Source organism: Asparagus officinalis, chromosome 7, assembly GCF_001876935.1.
Source record: "Asparagus officinalis chromosome 7, Aspof.V1, whole genome shotgun sequence".
Lineage (NCBI taxonomy): Eukaryota > Viridiplantae > Streptophyta > Magnoliopsida > Asparagales > Asparagaceae > Asparagus > Asparagus officinalis.
This window is the reverse complement of record NC_033800.1, coordinates 100,329,839-100,345,549: the sequence shown is the minus strand read 5'-3', so window position 1 is coordinate 100,345,549 and position 15,711 is coordinate 100,329,839. Positions and strand designations below refer to the sequence as shown.

The following is a 15,711-nucleotide window of genomic DNA, read 5'->3' as shown; positions in this document are numbered from 1 at the left end:
TGGCACAAATTTTTGGAAGCATCAGCTAAAGCTTTTGAAGAGCCGAAGAAGGTGATCAGGCTGCTCACGCTGAGTACTATGTTATAGGAAAATGAGACTTCTTGGCTTCGCATTCATCGCTGTGCAATGCGGTTCCATGAAAGTCATGTCCTCACTCTAGATGATTATGTTTGCATCTGATATATGTTTTCCAACTTATGATGTAACTCAAGGATTTTTGTGGAAATATGACTGAAAATAGACTTAGTAGCAGATCTGTATAAATATGGTGGCTTGATAAATGTAGAATCCTACTTCTTATGGAGATTTGCTTTCAGTTGAGGCTGGTTCTCTCTTTGCTCCTGTAAAGCCGATTATGCGTTTAATCATTAAATTGGACACTGTGAGAAGAATGTATATGAATGAATGAGTACAAGCTCACGTCCATACCTCCCAATTTTGGTTAACACCTCATACAAATGATCCTTATTCTTAATATTCACATAATCACAATAGAATGATGAAGGAATATTAGTGGCACAAAATAAGTAATAAAGGGGAAAAGCTGTCATGGAAGTCTCCCCACACAACATACACAGTATATTGACATACTTTCATTCGTATTGACTTGTTGCGTAAGAGTATGTTCCACATATAAACTCATCACCATTATACAGTTTTCTCCTCGCAGGATGGCCTTTATTACCACATAAAGTGTGGCTAACTTATGACTCTTTTTTCTCTGATTTTTATTACTTGCATAAAGTGTGGCTAACTTATGACTCTTTTTTTCTCTGATTTTAAGCAAGAATCGGCAAAGGTTAATTCTTCAAAGCTTTTGGATAAAAACACAACAGCAAGGCACCCTTCAGCATTGACCTCCTGCCGCAGCTGAGTTTACTCTTTATGTATTGGTCAGTATTGGAGAAATCATTGCCCTTTTAACTTTGAGAATTCAACTCTTTCCATACTAGAATCCCACATATTGTGTATAGTGAGCATAAGCTTCTGATGTCATTCCGATGGGTGCACGAGTAACATGATCTGGCAAATCAAATGCATCTACTAGTTCTCTTGCGATCCCCTTCACTTGGAAACTTAGGTAATCAGTCAGCTTGTGGATTGCCTGAATAATGCACAAAAATTTAGTAAGAAACTGAACGTGATTTAGTTTGGTATTTTTAGATGTAGGAAATGGAGAAGCATGCTCTCCCTGGGAGCTGTCTCCTGTAACTAGTAGGTTTCCCAACAAATAGGAGAGTGATACAAAGACTAATTTGCAATTGACATGAAAGAACTTAAAGAAATAATAATAAAGAGAAAAGCAAATAACGAAAGGATGAGATCTACCTATATGGGAACTTCTGAACCGGTACACTTTTTTCAACCCCCAAAATGAATAAAATAAAGGTATGCTTCTTATAAAACCTTTTCTATATTTGAGATCTGTTTTACTCATATAGTTGAGGATTTTAGAAATTCCGATTGGTAGTCTAGTTGTCTGGTGTACAAAGAAAAATGGTATTTTATTTTATTTTTATTTTTATTTTCCAATACTGGATGATGACTTGTAGCTTATGCTTTCTGCTGGCAAAGGAAGTGGTTTCAGATTTTTCAGGTATAATTTGTTCATCATAATTAAGTTTGTAAATCATGAAGCTTCTAAAGAGCCCTACCATTATCCTTTCCACATTAAAGGTTACACTATAATTATCCAATCAATTTCCAGTTTTGCCACCAAGTAAATTTTCGTACGTAACCTATGTGTTGTATGGCCCAAATTGAGAAGGGCCTTCTTGCATTTGAAAGCAACAGACAGCAGCACAACAAAAATAACAACACAGCGGCTCAACAGTGAACAGTAGGCGCACACTGTCGAGAGCTAGCACTCAGTCTGAGTGCGCCCACCGCATGTGGTCATGATCCAGAGACTGGACTGCATGCAGTAGGCGCACACGGTACGATGAAGTCTAGCTACATTTTTTGTGCAAATTGGGTTTTACTTTGGGGATTTCTTCGGTTTCTTAGGGCCCAAGTCTTTTATCCTACCTAAAGGGAAATTATCTCAGATCTAGGGTTTGAGGGAGAAGTTGTGAGGAAAGAAGGCCACAAGGAAAAGATCAAAGGCCAAGCCATCAAGATCAAGAAGATGAAGAAGAAGAAGAACAAGAAGAACAAGAAGAAAAAGAAGAAGAAAATTATTCTTGTGAGAATTTACAATAGGAAGGTTATTGTTCTTCTGAGGATTTACAAGAAGCTGGATGAAACGCTCTTATGAGGTGATAACGAGAGGAAAGTGTTTATGTATCTACTTCTTCTTAAATAAAGTATACTCTCCCCTTCTCCCATGGACGTAGGCAAATTGCCGAACCACATAAATCTTATTGTGTCCTCTATGATTATTGATTGTTCTTGATTATTTCGTCATAAGGTTAAAGTATTCCGCAAAATCCAAAAAAGTTAGTCTTTGTTTGGGATCTAAAGTTGACGGGATCCCTTAAAAGATGTAACAGAGCTACTTGTTATTTAGATTCATGATTCTCGTGGAGAAATCATGGCCAAGTTTGTTTGAGGGAAAATTAGGGTTCCAAGCAACGGCAAAGAAGACAATGAAAATAAGGTTCAGGATTTGTAAGGTTCTCGGCGTTGCATAGGTGATCAAGAGATCCAGTGGAAGTAGTGAATGATGCAAGCGACATATAAGGTGAACGTTGTAGCAGAGATTTACAAAATGTGCTCACAGGAAAAAGTGTCAAAGCGTGCAGGGATATGTGGAAAGACGGTGGATTTGACGGAGGACCAGTTGGCAAGCAGAGGCAGAGGTGCACAAAATCCGCGTAGGTGCTTAATAGCTATGGATCTGATTCCATATCTATCGCAAGCATACAATGCCGGGTTGATTGTTGACGGACGTCGCAGGAAAACAAAAAGGTTGAACAGCTCGCAGAAGAAGTGTAAGGTATATTCCGCGATAGAGAAGCTTAGCCGAAGACGGTGAAGACAGTATTTAGCAGGTCACAATCACTGATGATCAAGACGTGCACAGGAGCAACAGATGCCAGAAGTAAGGCAATCCGGCGGCTCAAGGGTGGAAAGAACAGCGGCATGGTTAAGGCGCTGAACTGGCAACATATGGCATGGTGAAGTGCTGAAGGCAGTAACGTGAGGGTTTCACATAGGACACATGAGTTTTTTGCAGCACTCGGCTCATGCGAAAGTGATTTGAGAATTATTCATCTCTTAAATCTCAGATCAGACAGTCCAGTTGATTGTCAAAAAATCAGGAAATTTGAAGTGAAGCTCTTCTGATCGAGGAGTTGATTTTGAGATTCATTTAGGTACTCGGAAGGTGATGACTAATCATGATTGAGGCCAATATACGGCATTGTGCAGAGTGTCGTGAAATGATCATTCAGGTACTCATTCATGAGCAAGATGCGGTGTAAACCAAAACAATACACGACATTAGGCGAAAGTTATAAAAGAAATTTAGGAACTCACTCAGTTGATAAAGGCACACGGTATCGGGTGGAGACTGCGACAGTATGCAACTTCAAGCGCAGGTTGTGAAGGTACTCATAGATTTGAGGAATGCACTCGGCTTTAGGTGGAGATCATCACAGATGCTCAGAAACTCAGAGTTTTGAGGAAGGTACATGACATCAGATGGAGTCACGAAAACATTTAGCCACTCATGGTTTTGAGGACGGTACACAGCATAAGGTGGAGCCTTGACAGCAGGAGATAGATACAATTTGAGCTAAGGTAGACATTATTGTAAATGGCCCAAATTGAGAGGGGCCTTCACGCATTTGAAAGCGACAGCAACAGCTCAACATAGTGGCTCGATAGAGTGCAGTAGGCGCACACTATCGAGATCCAACACTCAGATTGTGTGCGCCCACGGCACGCGGTCACGGTCTAGAGTGGACCTGACGCAGACGTAGAAATGGGAAGGCCGATCAGATATCGTTCCAATGCCGACTAGCCCTGATAGTAACAGGTAGATAACAAGTTTGAATCCACAAGCCCAAATTTTCCCAAGTTTAGGGAAGAAAACAAGGGAAAAAATTCTATTGATTGAATAATTGAAAAAAAAGTTAATTATTCGATTTACAAAATGAACTAATATATATAGCCAACTAAGCCTATCCTAACCCTAATCTAAAAGAAAGTTTGAATTTAAAAGGAAATAACCAAAAAATCTGATGTCCTAATAATCTGTTGTTCGAGTCGATACGAGGCGTGTCGATTAGCACCGCTTTTCGTGTCGACTGGATTTGTTGTCTCGTTTCATTCGAGTCGACACGAAGAGTGTCGATTAGTACCGCCTTTCGTGTCGACTGGACATGTCGTCTCATCCTGTCGCCTCGAGTCGTCTACTCGTCTCGTCTGGCTTGCGTCGAGTTGAGAACTCGTCTCGTTCGCTGATGTCGTCCCGTCCACTGATGTCATCTCGTCCGCCTGTTCCTTTGTCTCATCCATTACTTGATCTCGTCTCGTCTCGTCCATTAATTGATCTTCTGCATCAGGATCGCATATAGTAGGCGCACGCAACCCCGACAAAGTCCGGCTGTGTCTTTTGTGAAAATTGGATTTTATTCGGGTTTCTATCTGGATTTTTTTTTTGGGGGACCAAGTCTCCCATTCTATTTAAAATGTATTATCTCAAACCTAGGGTGTGAGAGAGAGCCTGTGACGGAAGGAGGCCATAAGGAAAGGATCAAAGACAATGTCAGCAAGATCAAGAAGGTGAAGAAGAAGAAGAATAGGAGATAACTCTTATGAGAACTTACAAGAGGAAGGTTACTATTCTTGTGAGGATCCACAAGAAGCTAGATGAACCATTCTTGTGTTGTGATAACGAGAGGAAAGTATTTATATATCTACTTCTTCTAAAATAAAGTATAATCTCTCCTGCTCTAGACGTAGACAAATTGCTGAACCAAGTACATCTTCTTGTGTTTTTTGTGATTGTTGTTTGTTCTTGATTAGTTCTCCATAAGGTTAAGGTATTCCGTAAAACTCTAAAAAGCTCAAGTCTTTGTTTGGAATCTAAAGTCGATTAGATCCCCTACACTAAGTTACCCGGACACGAGTATGGGTGTGGGACATGACAATCTATATATGTATGTATGTATTTATGTATGTCTGTACAACATTGCAATTAATTTACATGAGGTTAATATATTTCATTCACATGTTATGAAAATTAAAATGATAAAATCCATATAACACTTTCATGTTCTTTTATTATGTAAATTATAAATTAGAAATTCGCTTATTTTTTAACCTAATATCTAAGACCCTTTAAAATCATAATTCTGAAATGGGTACGAGTTGAAATAAATACAACTTTGTCCAATGAGTTTCAAGAAGTGTATGTGTAGGATATACGTCCAAGAAACTATATGACGAGTGTTTTAAACTAAAACATGTATTGTATAATTCAGTGCACGTTAGAATATGTTAATTTATAGTATAAATTAGGAGAAAATTTTGAAACAGATCACTTCTAAAATTTAATTAGTAAAGCCAGCCTAAAAATAATTTAGTTAGCAAAATCGACCATTTTTCAGATTGCAATAGATTGCCCCGACACGACATCATCTCCTTGCTGGCACAATCTCTCTATCCAATGTGCACACCACCTTCAGATTGCAAATGTTCTTGCCAAGGTTCATACAGTACAACTACATGTGTTTCTTCTTGGCAAATTGTCTTCGGTTCATCCATATCCCTATTGAGGGGAAGTGCTAATATATGGCATATGATATTCATTGTATAGGCTATTTTAGTCCCGCATTACCTGGGAAACTAAACCACATACCTTTGGATATATTACCCTCATCTTAATAAAAATAATACCAGTTTCCCTCTATACTTAATAAGTGCATGCATATATCCAAAGAGTGTCTAAGGAAGTATTGGTCGCTGGCATGGGTATGGAGCATCTGATATGGATACAGATTCATGTTAGAAGTACACATGCTACATAGTATGTAACCAACATGAAATCAGAAGTTATTTGGAAAATAGAATTTTAAAGATCTCACAACAACCAAATGGGAAGCAAGGAATTTCTACATGTGAAACATTGAACCAATAAGAAACTGTCATTGCAATTACCTTAGCTTTGTTAGGAGCTACGTAATCCACATTGCGGTAAGTGCCGATGTCCTTCCAGATCCGATCCAAGGCATAGAGATCGCAAACCAGCTTCAGAACCTCACGTGTGTTGCTATCAGGGCAGCTGCAAAAAAAGACAAAAAAAGAAATTAAGCCTGAGGAAGTACATGAAAATCTGATCTAAGACCACATTTGAAGACTTCACCGTTGGACAGAATCAATGAACTTGGCAAGAATAACCGACTCAATGTGTGACTCTGCAAGTGTGAGCAAATGGTTCAAACATCTGTTCCAAGCACCGAATCCTCCAAGTGTCTTTGTATGCTTGCGGAGACGTACAGCAACACTTTGGAGCAATCGAGATGTTCGGTACTGTAAAAACAAAGGCTTTGTTATACGTCTAAAATGCCAATATGGAGAATTCACTTGCACGATACTGATTATATCAACATTATAATTAGAAATGATGAAGACTTTGCCTTTTTCTGTTAAAACCTAGTTTTCTTAAATCTTATAGTTCTAGGAACCTATTAGTGCATATCTGTGCACCATCATGAACAGATAAAGATCTGCTTAGAAATTTGAGCCAAGCACACTATTTATATATAGCTCTGTTTGCCCATAAATAGATCCTTCCGAGCCAAAACAACATACTAATAAAAGGTAGGCTCAGCATAGCTAGTCCAAAACCATGCTGGTGGACCTCTTTATATCCCTGTCAGGTCAGGTATAGTGTGACAACTAGCTGAATTTGGCTGTCTTGAAACCAATAAAAATCTATCTAGGTCAAGATTCTGAAATAATTATAAACGTTCAATAGACCTTCCTGTAAGCTCAAATTCAAGAATCAGGCGGACATTTCTATAAACCTTCCTAGAATTTGTGCAGCTACGAATCTGGCTAAGGGCCAACTCTGGAAGTCCACCGAGGTGACCAAAAGGAAAAATCCTTAACATAATCTTTTTAAAAAATATATTATTTAACCATGAGTTAATCAAAAACCTTGTTGATGTTGGTACTATTCTCACCAATTTCACACCTTATTACTTCCTAACCAAGCTCGCTAATCCTCCCAAAGCAGATTACCTTCTATATGCATTTAATGCTCCCTAACCAGAATACCTTCAAATGTTTTTATTAAACCTCCACAATGCCATTCTTATTATTAGTTTCCTATTATAAACACACTGTCTCAACCTCCACAATGCCTAGTACACAAGCAAACACAAATGCTCCACCTTAACTTGTATGTCGTTGAGTTCAAATAATCACTTCCATGTTTACAAGGCGAACTACAGGTCAATGAGTCTGTTGGTTTTGTACTATAATGTCTTAATAGTATTTTCATATTCAGTGGCGGACTCGTTTCAGCTTGTAAGTGCTTGCAGGATAGCAAGACAAACTAATTCAGCAGGTAAGTCTTCTCTCCTTGTAACATGGAAGATAGTTTTTCCCATCTTTGGAAAAGATCAACCAAGTGTATCATTCATAAGACTGAATTGAAGGCCCAAAGGAATTGTTAGAAATTCCATCAATGTATTCAGGTGGATTGGTTAATAAACAAGCCATCTGACAGGGAAGGGGAAATGTCTAGAGGAGTCTTAAATCAAATCTTATTTGACCATGTGTCCAACCACCTCCATAGTTGATAGGGGATTATTTTCACTGATCACACACTTTTTATTCTCTTTATCAATTCACCCTAGTTTCATTTTTGATAGCATATGGGGAACTTTTTAGTACAATTGTAACTACATACGTATGCAAAATTAGTTTCATTTCAAAAGGAGGTTCACAACAAGGAATATAAGTTTCCGAAGATACAACGATAAGGGAATCTTGAAAAGAATAAATGGTGAGAACTTCAAACTTTAAAGGGAATAGCAAAACATGCTAAACTAAACCACGATAGACAATTGCAGCTTACTCTAAAAGCATCCAGCTGGAAGTTAGGATTCCTCAAATGGTCTTCTCCTTCCCAACGAGCAGTTACTGGGTTTGGTTGGGACAAATATGAGGACATAGAGTCCCGCAAGTAGTTCCATGTGACACTAAGAGTCCCTCCTTGAAATTTTTCCGTGTATTGCTTCAACAAGTCAGCAGCAACCTTCAAAAAGAGAGGGGAAAAAAGATTTGACTTCAGTTAACAGTTGACATGCTATTATTAGAACAGAAAGATGCAGAAATTGCACAGCCAGCCATTATGAGGGGAAATCAAAAATAACATGTAGATGAAAGAAATATGATCTGAAGCGGTGAATATAGATCACGGTAAAGACTTGCATGAAACTGGATATTGTCAATTGACAAAATAAAGGAGGATTTAGCAACCAAGCTACTTCGTTCAAGTCTTGGAATTTATGATTATTGCGTTATTAATACTAGTATGTCACATCCTTACCTGTTGCAGAAGAACAGTGTTGTCTCCTTCAAATGTTTGAAATATATCATGATCATTCCTCAGAATACCAAACCGGTTTACAGCAGCATAACCATGGCCACCACAAGCTTCTCTGCACACACTCAATGACTTAGCTGTAAATGAGGTTATGTAAGCCTTCAAGCCGGCAGAGAGAGCATGAACATCACCAACGACCTCCTCATCATGAGATTTCTTCATCTCAGAGTACTTATCCACCAAATATCGTGTAGCAAAATGGAATCCATATGCTGAGGCTAGCATTGGCATCAACTTGTGCTGCTGAGATTGGTAGTCCAATATACTGACCTCGGGTTTCTTAGGAGGACCAAACTGCTGGCGCAGTAGAGAGTATCTCACTGCAATAGTGGTTGCAGTCTTCAGAACACTTACTGAGGAATAGGCCAGACCAACTCTCCCTCCAACAAGTTCCCCTAAGGTAGCAGCAAATCTTTTGTTGATGGTTGGAAGACTGCTGGTATATTTTCCATCACGAGCAACATCCCCAAACCGGTTCAAGAGATTATCTCGAGGAACTCTCACAGATTTAAATCGAAGTGCACCATTGTCAACACCATTGAGGCCTATTTTGTGGCCACAGTCATGGATTTCAATACCAGGAAGAGGCAGATGAGTCTCCATGTCTCTTATGGGGACAATGAATGCATGAACTCCCATGTCAGCAGATTCTCCACCTTTTCCTTGAAAGGGCAAGATTAACCTGGCAAAGACTGTTGCAAACTTTCCATGGACCGCTGCATTGCCAATCCACCATTTAATTGCCCCATCGTGGGGTGTGTCCAATATAAATTCGTCAGTTACAGGGTCAAATGTGGCAGTAGTCTGGAGGCCTTGGACATTGGAGCCTAATCATACTTATGATTGTTAGAAGCTTCTAATGATAAATATCACAAAAGTAATATGAATTTAGTTTTTTTACCATGATGGAGTTCTGTCATTGCAAAACATCCAGGGTAGTCCAGGTTATCGATCCCATCAAAGTACTTATCCTTGTGCTTTTTTGTGCCTAAGTTTAATACAGAACCTCCCCAAAGACTGCACAAAAGTTGGAAAATTGAGAAGAAAAAAGCTCATTTTTTACATGAATTAAAATATAATATAGTTAATTAGAAAAAACTAATACGGTTATGTTTCTCCAATGCCTTTAAGTGAACAATCCATCAAAACCCATATTAGGAAGGATGTGGAAGCATAAATAAAATGAATAATCCAACAAATCACCTTAAGCAGGAAAGAAGTAGAGGATGTTGGATTCAGAATGTTTGTGAGCATCAAAGATTACACTCATGAGATTATTATGTAATTTCTTTGTTGTTGAGGAGTGACGTGTATGTCCCTTTTCAGTTATTAACAAAGTAACCTGTTCCCAATCAAGGAATAAAATTGGTTGTTTTCTGTTTTCTATAAGTTGCAGTACGCATAAAGCAGAGGGTACATTTTAAGCAGACCCAAAACATAACCATATACCAAACCCCCCCCCCCCCCAAAAAAAAAAAAAAAAAAAAATCTTCATAATTGCCTATATACCCCCAAATCTTCATAACTGCCTATATAACCATACAGAAACATAACCATATGAAAATGGTGGCATACAAAATAGCTACTCATCAACAAAGTGAAGAGTAAATGATGGCAAAAAAACAAAAGGTATGGTTGCAGTACACATTTCAGCAAAAATACATGTTTTTTTTCCTTTTTCCATTATACACCAGCGAAATCAAATTTCGAGTAGCATATAAGAATTAATACACATCGTTACTCCACTAACACACACCAGGTTTCAAGAGTTCCTGTGTTTAAAACTCATCATTAACGAATTTAAAGTAAATTTATTATCCCGCTTATGTCAACCCTGTGGGCCACAAAATCCCACGAAAAGGCCATTTCATGAGGCCCATAAAATCCCATAGGAGGGTGCATATTAAGAGTTAATGTTATCTTCATATACATTGTTAGTCTACAACCTAACAGGCTAACAACTACGGCTTTTGGGTAAACTAGTTATTGACAAAATCCGTCATATTAATTGTGGAGACAGCGCAACAGTGGTCAGAGAGATCATTTCTCTAGTTACTTATGGAAATATGATGTATAATTCCTACTCACCTAGAATCTAATTTAATGCACTATTAATCACACATGCCTAACAATATATTAATTTATTTGATTATAGCTCTGAAATAATAGGCAAACAGGGGACATTACATAAAGTAGGCCACTAAAACCATACAAATAACTGAAAAAGGTATTCTGAAAGTTACAAGTATCAGCAAGCGAAATCACATGCTATGCTTGAGTGCTGGTGAAGTTTAAAATCATCTCTATAATTAGATCCCACTTTATAGATCAAACATACAAGGAGTAATCAACATTAAAAAAAAAAGAAGGTCTATTACTGGCTAAAACTAGCCCAACATTTCCAATTTAACTCATACCACAAGAAATTAAAAGTTCAAGAAATTAATAGTTATTATCTTCATTGTAGATGACGGAAAAATCAAAACAAATCTAAGCGACGACATTGAAATACCTAGGTGGCTATTGGATGAATGAACATAAAAATCTAACACTAACAGTGGATTTATTGTCCATGTTCAAGTTACTACCAATTCCTCAACTCCAGTCACTATTCAGCTAACTTCAACAGCTCAATTTAGTTCTAAAATAATTTTTTGTTTAGAAGTCCAAAAAAAACAGCTAAATTATTCATTTTCCAAAATTATAGGGAGCTCCTTTAAGTGCCAATCCTCCTTCCGTTTTAACAGGGGTTAAAAACTCATGATCCTATCAATTTTAAGCATAAACTCAGATTTTGATCCAAAACCCCGCAAACTTCACATCCGATCAAGATCAAATTTTGACAACAATCCATCAACCAAAAAGAACCAGATTAGATCCTCTCACCTGTACTGAACCCCCATCTTGATTCCCAACGAGATATCAATCCCACCAGCAGCCTCAACGATCGCAAAATACAGCGAAGGATCGTCAACCACGTACCGAAAAGGCCTGATAGCTGCCGCATGCAGAGCTCTCGATGCTCCGCCGTCGATATCTCGATCGGAGTCTGGAGCTCTGGATGAGATCGAAAGTAATCAAAGATCTTTTCTTGAATCTCTCTGTGCTCGCCCTTCATGTAATTTAAGAGGTCGGAGGTGTTGACGGTGAGCTTACGGTAACCGCACGGTAAGGGTAGGAGATCGCCGGAGGAGGAGGAGGAGGGAGAGGGGAAGTGGAGAGCTAGCGTTTGGATGCGGCGTTGAAGGACGCTATTCTCAGCGGCGGTGATCGGATCCTCCATTGTTGCGTGTGAGAGACGGACTTCGATGAGGATTTGATTTTTGATTTTTGATTTTTTTTTTTTTTTAGGGCCGTTTATATGGAGCTGAAGGTGACGTGGCGGAAACGATAGGTGACGTGTAGAGACATGAGTGGTTATAAAAGGGTGGATGTTGTTCTTTTTTGGCGCGCTTTTCAACGTCAGAGAGGTCGGGATCGATGTGGAAAGATAATTGTTATTTTTGCCTTTTTGGAAGTGGATGCACGCTATAGCTTTCCCCCAAGTTCGATGAAGTGTATTGTTTGTTATTATCTTGTCCATCTTTCTTAGCTGTTCCTAGAAATGAAGGCACAATTTTAATTGGGATATATATAGATCAAGTTTAACAGAGCGGATCATCTATAATGTAGCTCAATCATGTGATTTTAGGACGCGTCCTTAGATGATTATCTAATGCGTCACCTTAGGAACAATTCGGGTAATATGAATCTAAGGTGACTCCTTAGATTTCATCTAAGGATGCGGAATCTGGACCGTCCATTTCATAACCCTCAAGTTAATCTTAGTCATCCGTTCAAACCCCCTCCCTCAAAAATATCCCTACCCATCTTCTCTAGGGGTGAGCACGGTTCGGTTCGGGTCGGTTTTTATCAAAATTTGAACCACCGAACCGAACCACCTACAATTCAAAACCGAACCGAACCGTTGCAAATCGGTTCGGTTCGGTTCGGTTTGTTCGGTTCTAACTTCATCAAGTATAACAAATCAAAGGGACAAATATAACTTGCCCCAAGAGTTTATATCCAGGCATCCAAGCAAATAAACACAGCAGCAAGTGTAATAGATAACCAAGTTTCAATTGAGCAAATAGTTCAACAAAGTAATCCCCATGACAGCTTTGTACAGTGAATTAGGTAGAAGCAAACGAACGCAACAAACCATATTCGACAACTTTGTACAGTGAATAAAACTTTCATCAAGCACTTCATGCTGGTAATGGATCATCTTGTTGTTGTTGCTGACTTCCATTATCCATAGATTTTTGAGGCAATTATGATTAACAAGTTTCAATCAAAAAAAATCCACAACAAAAATGAAAATAATCAAATCCATAGATGAATCGTTCGAATTGGAATCTTTGTTCTGATTAAAAGAGTTGGATTGATGGTTTCGAGACCCATTACCAGCATCATGATAAAAACAAAAATAAAATAGATTAGAATTGAAGGAAGCTTGAAGAAGAGCAAAAGAGATCACTGAGATGTTATACTTCGGCCTCGGCGACGGTGACGGGTGCGGATGCCCCTCCTAAAGCCGGAGATACATCTTGAGCCTGATCCTGAGCCGGAGACAGATCCATGAAGAATCGAATACTGCGGAGCGCTCGTGACGCGGGTGGCGGCTGTCGACTGTCGGTTGTCGGCTGAGGAGAGTGAGAGAGAGTGAGAGAGGTGGACCGCGGCTGTCGGCTGAGGAGAGTGAGAGAGAGTGAGAGAGGCGGACCGCGGTTCGCGCGTTCGCGGTTCTGCTGACGGTCGCATGGCTGACGGCTGTCGCTGATGGCGGAGAGTGAAAGAGAGATTGAGGAAATGGGAGGTGGGCGGCTGGGAGTGAGAGTGAGGAGAGGAAATGAGCTGAGAGTTAGGTGCAACTTGAGTCTTGAGGGTTGGTACGGATAAACGGGTAGGGTTTAGGTCAGGGGAATAGAGTCGGTTGTCGGGTCGGTCGGTTTGAAAAGTTATCTAACCCGACCCGAACGCGTCTTATCATTTAAACCGCTTTTTTCTGGTCGTTCCGTCGGTCGATCGGTTTTTTCGGTTTGAAGCGAACCCGTGCTCACCCTACATTTCTCATCTCAAACAGAGATTGGCCAACACCCTACCCCTCCTCCTCTCCTCGCCTGAAGTCTCTGTTGGAGCTCGCGCGCCCTGCGTTCATTGCCTCGCCGCTGGAGCACTCACCCTCTCCTCACCTCGGACCTCGACCCTCAAGTTTCGGACTATTCTCGAGTCTAGGCCCGCGACGTCCCTTCTCCTCTCCTCGGTCGAACTCTACCGTGCGCTCCCGCCGGACATTGCCGCGCTCTTCGCCTAGATCCCTTCACCTCTATGTTCCCCATTCACAGCCGCCCATCCACGATCCCTCGACCATTATCTCACCCGCCCCCTCCTCTCCTCTGCCCCCGATCGCCGCCGGACCTCGCTGCCCGCCTCTCCCGCATTCTCCGCCGAACCCCTTCACGTGCCCTCGACTAGATCTCAGCGCCCCACCAACTATCCTCCGCCCGCGAGACGCCGAACTCGAGGGACTGAGTTCCCACTCTGCTGCCCAGCCTTGGTTTAAGCTTACGTTGGTATTGACTGGTTGTTTGTTGTGCTAATTAATCTATTTATATTTCCCATTTAGGTTGTTTTCATGCTTGATCTCCATCTCCTTTAGGTTTGCAGAATGAATAACACTCCCCAATGCTGGTCTAGTTTATGATATCAGCTCATTATCTTGTAAGTCCATAAATCCTCACAACAACTTCACATGTAATACACATGTTTTGGAATTGGTAGTGTTATGGTTGTGGTTGTGGTCTCATTCATGGAGATGAGGCATTGGTGGAGGTTGGTTCAGAGGTTGTAATGCTTTGGAATTGGTAGTGTCAAAGTTTACAATGTAACAACATTTTGTTCTTCACCAGTTATACTGTATTTCTTCACATATTTTCCTTATTCTCTTTTGATTTACTCCTTATTGTTGCATTTACCATGACACATGCTGGGTTTTATTATTGCTTATATCTGCTTTGCACAGCAAGAACTGATCATTTATGCAATTTGTTTGGGGAATTTGTAACGAGATTCTCCAATTGAAAATTTGTTGTGGAGCTTAAATAATTCTCGGTTGAGTTTTCAGTTTTCTTCACATGTCGACAATCTTTGATAAGGATCCTTGCAACACTGCTGCAACACTGATAAGTAATAATACATAATTTATTCAAAGGAGAAAGCAAATGAAAGAGGGGAAAATAGTTTTAAGCAGGAAGCTTTTATGATTACTTTCTATTCATTCTCCCTTTTTTTTCAATCATCATCACAAGCATCCGTTTGTTTTGTGGACCATAAATATTAATTCTATGAGTTTATTTGTAGAGTGGAGGCCGGTGTGTTGTTGACGTGATGCAACAGCCTCCATCTACTCCTATTTGTATACCCATGATTTTGATATGATGATTTTTTGCTTGACAAGGATGATAAGTGGAGAGCCGCCAAAGTTTGGTTTCGAGTGTAAGAAAAATAAAAATATGGCAGGAAGTCACAATCTAATCAACAAACTCCCCCCATAGTGCCTGATGCGCATCTTCAACTTCCTTGAATCGTCACGGGATCATTGTGCCAGTGCTTCAGTATGTAGGCGTGGGGACCTATCCTCTTCATCATTTGACTTCTCTTTATCTTGACGATGTTCCTTTTGTTGGGATCATTGACGATGGCCTAAAGATTATTGCACAACTAAGCCCAATGCTTGCATCTCTTACACTTCAAAACTGTCATTCTATGAAAAATGTGGGATCAATGTTTGTTGCTGAATTTTGATAACAGCTTGAAAAGCTAGAGCTGATAAATTAGTTTATTGATGATGAAGGGATCATGCCAATAGTTGAGAATTGCTTACATTTGTCTGCACTGAGCCTAGAGCACTGTCCTCGAATTGCTGACGCTTTGCTAGCTGGAGTTGAGCCTCAACTATCTCTGTAATTTTTGTAAATATTTTTTTCCTTGGCTGTTGCTGAGTACGCGAATATGTGGATGATATTCATTTTTCTATTGTAAGTACAATTTATACTTGTAATATTTTACATGTCTACTTGGTTGTCGATGATAGTTTCTTTGGA

The 15,711-nt window shown here is 39.8% G+C and overlaps 1 protein-coding gene and 1 long non-coding RNA gene across 2 annotated transcripts; one reads left to right on the top strand and one right to left on the bottom strand.

The window, feature by feature from the left end:
* Positions 501-11,887, bottom strand: LOC109848426 (acyl-coenzyme A oxidase 2, peroxisomal). The gene is given in 8 exon segments (XM_020417905.1): positions 501-1,105; positions 6,109-6,232; positions 6,314-6,480; positions 8,036-8,215; positions 8,510-9,393; positions 9,468-9,583; positions 11,453-11,561; positions 11,564-11,887. Coding segments are annotated over 8 exon segments (2,022 nt in total). The 5' UTR covers positions 11,850-11,887; the 3' UTR covers positions 501-949.
* On the top strand, positions 13,898-15,711 carry LOC109850790. The gene is made up of 2 exons (XR_002249547.1): positions 13,898-14,329; positions 15,066-15,711. It is a non-coding gene; the product is annotated as an uncharacterized LOC109850790 (long non-coding RNA).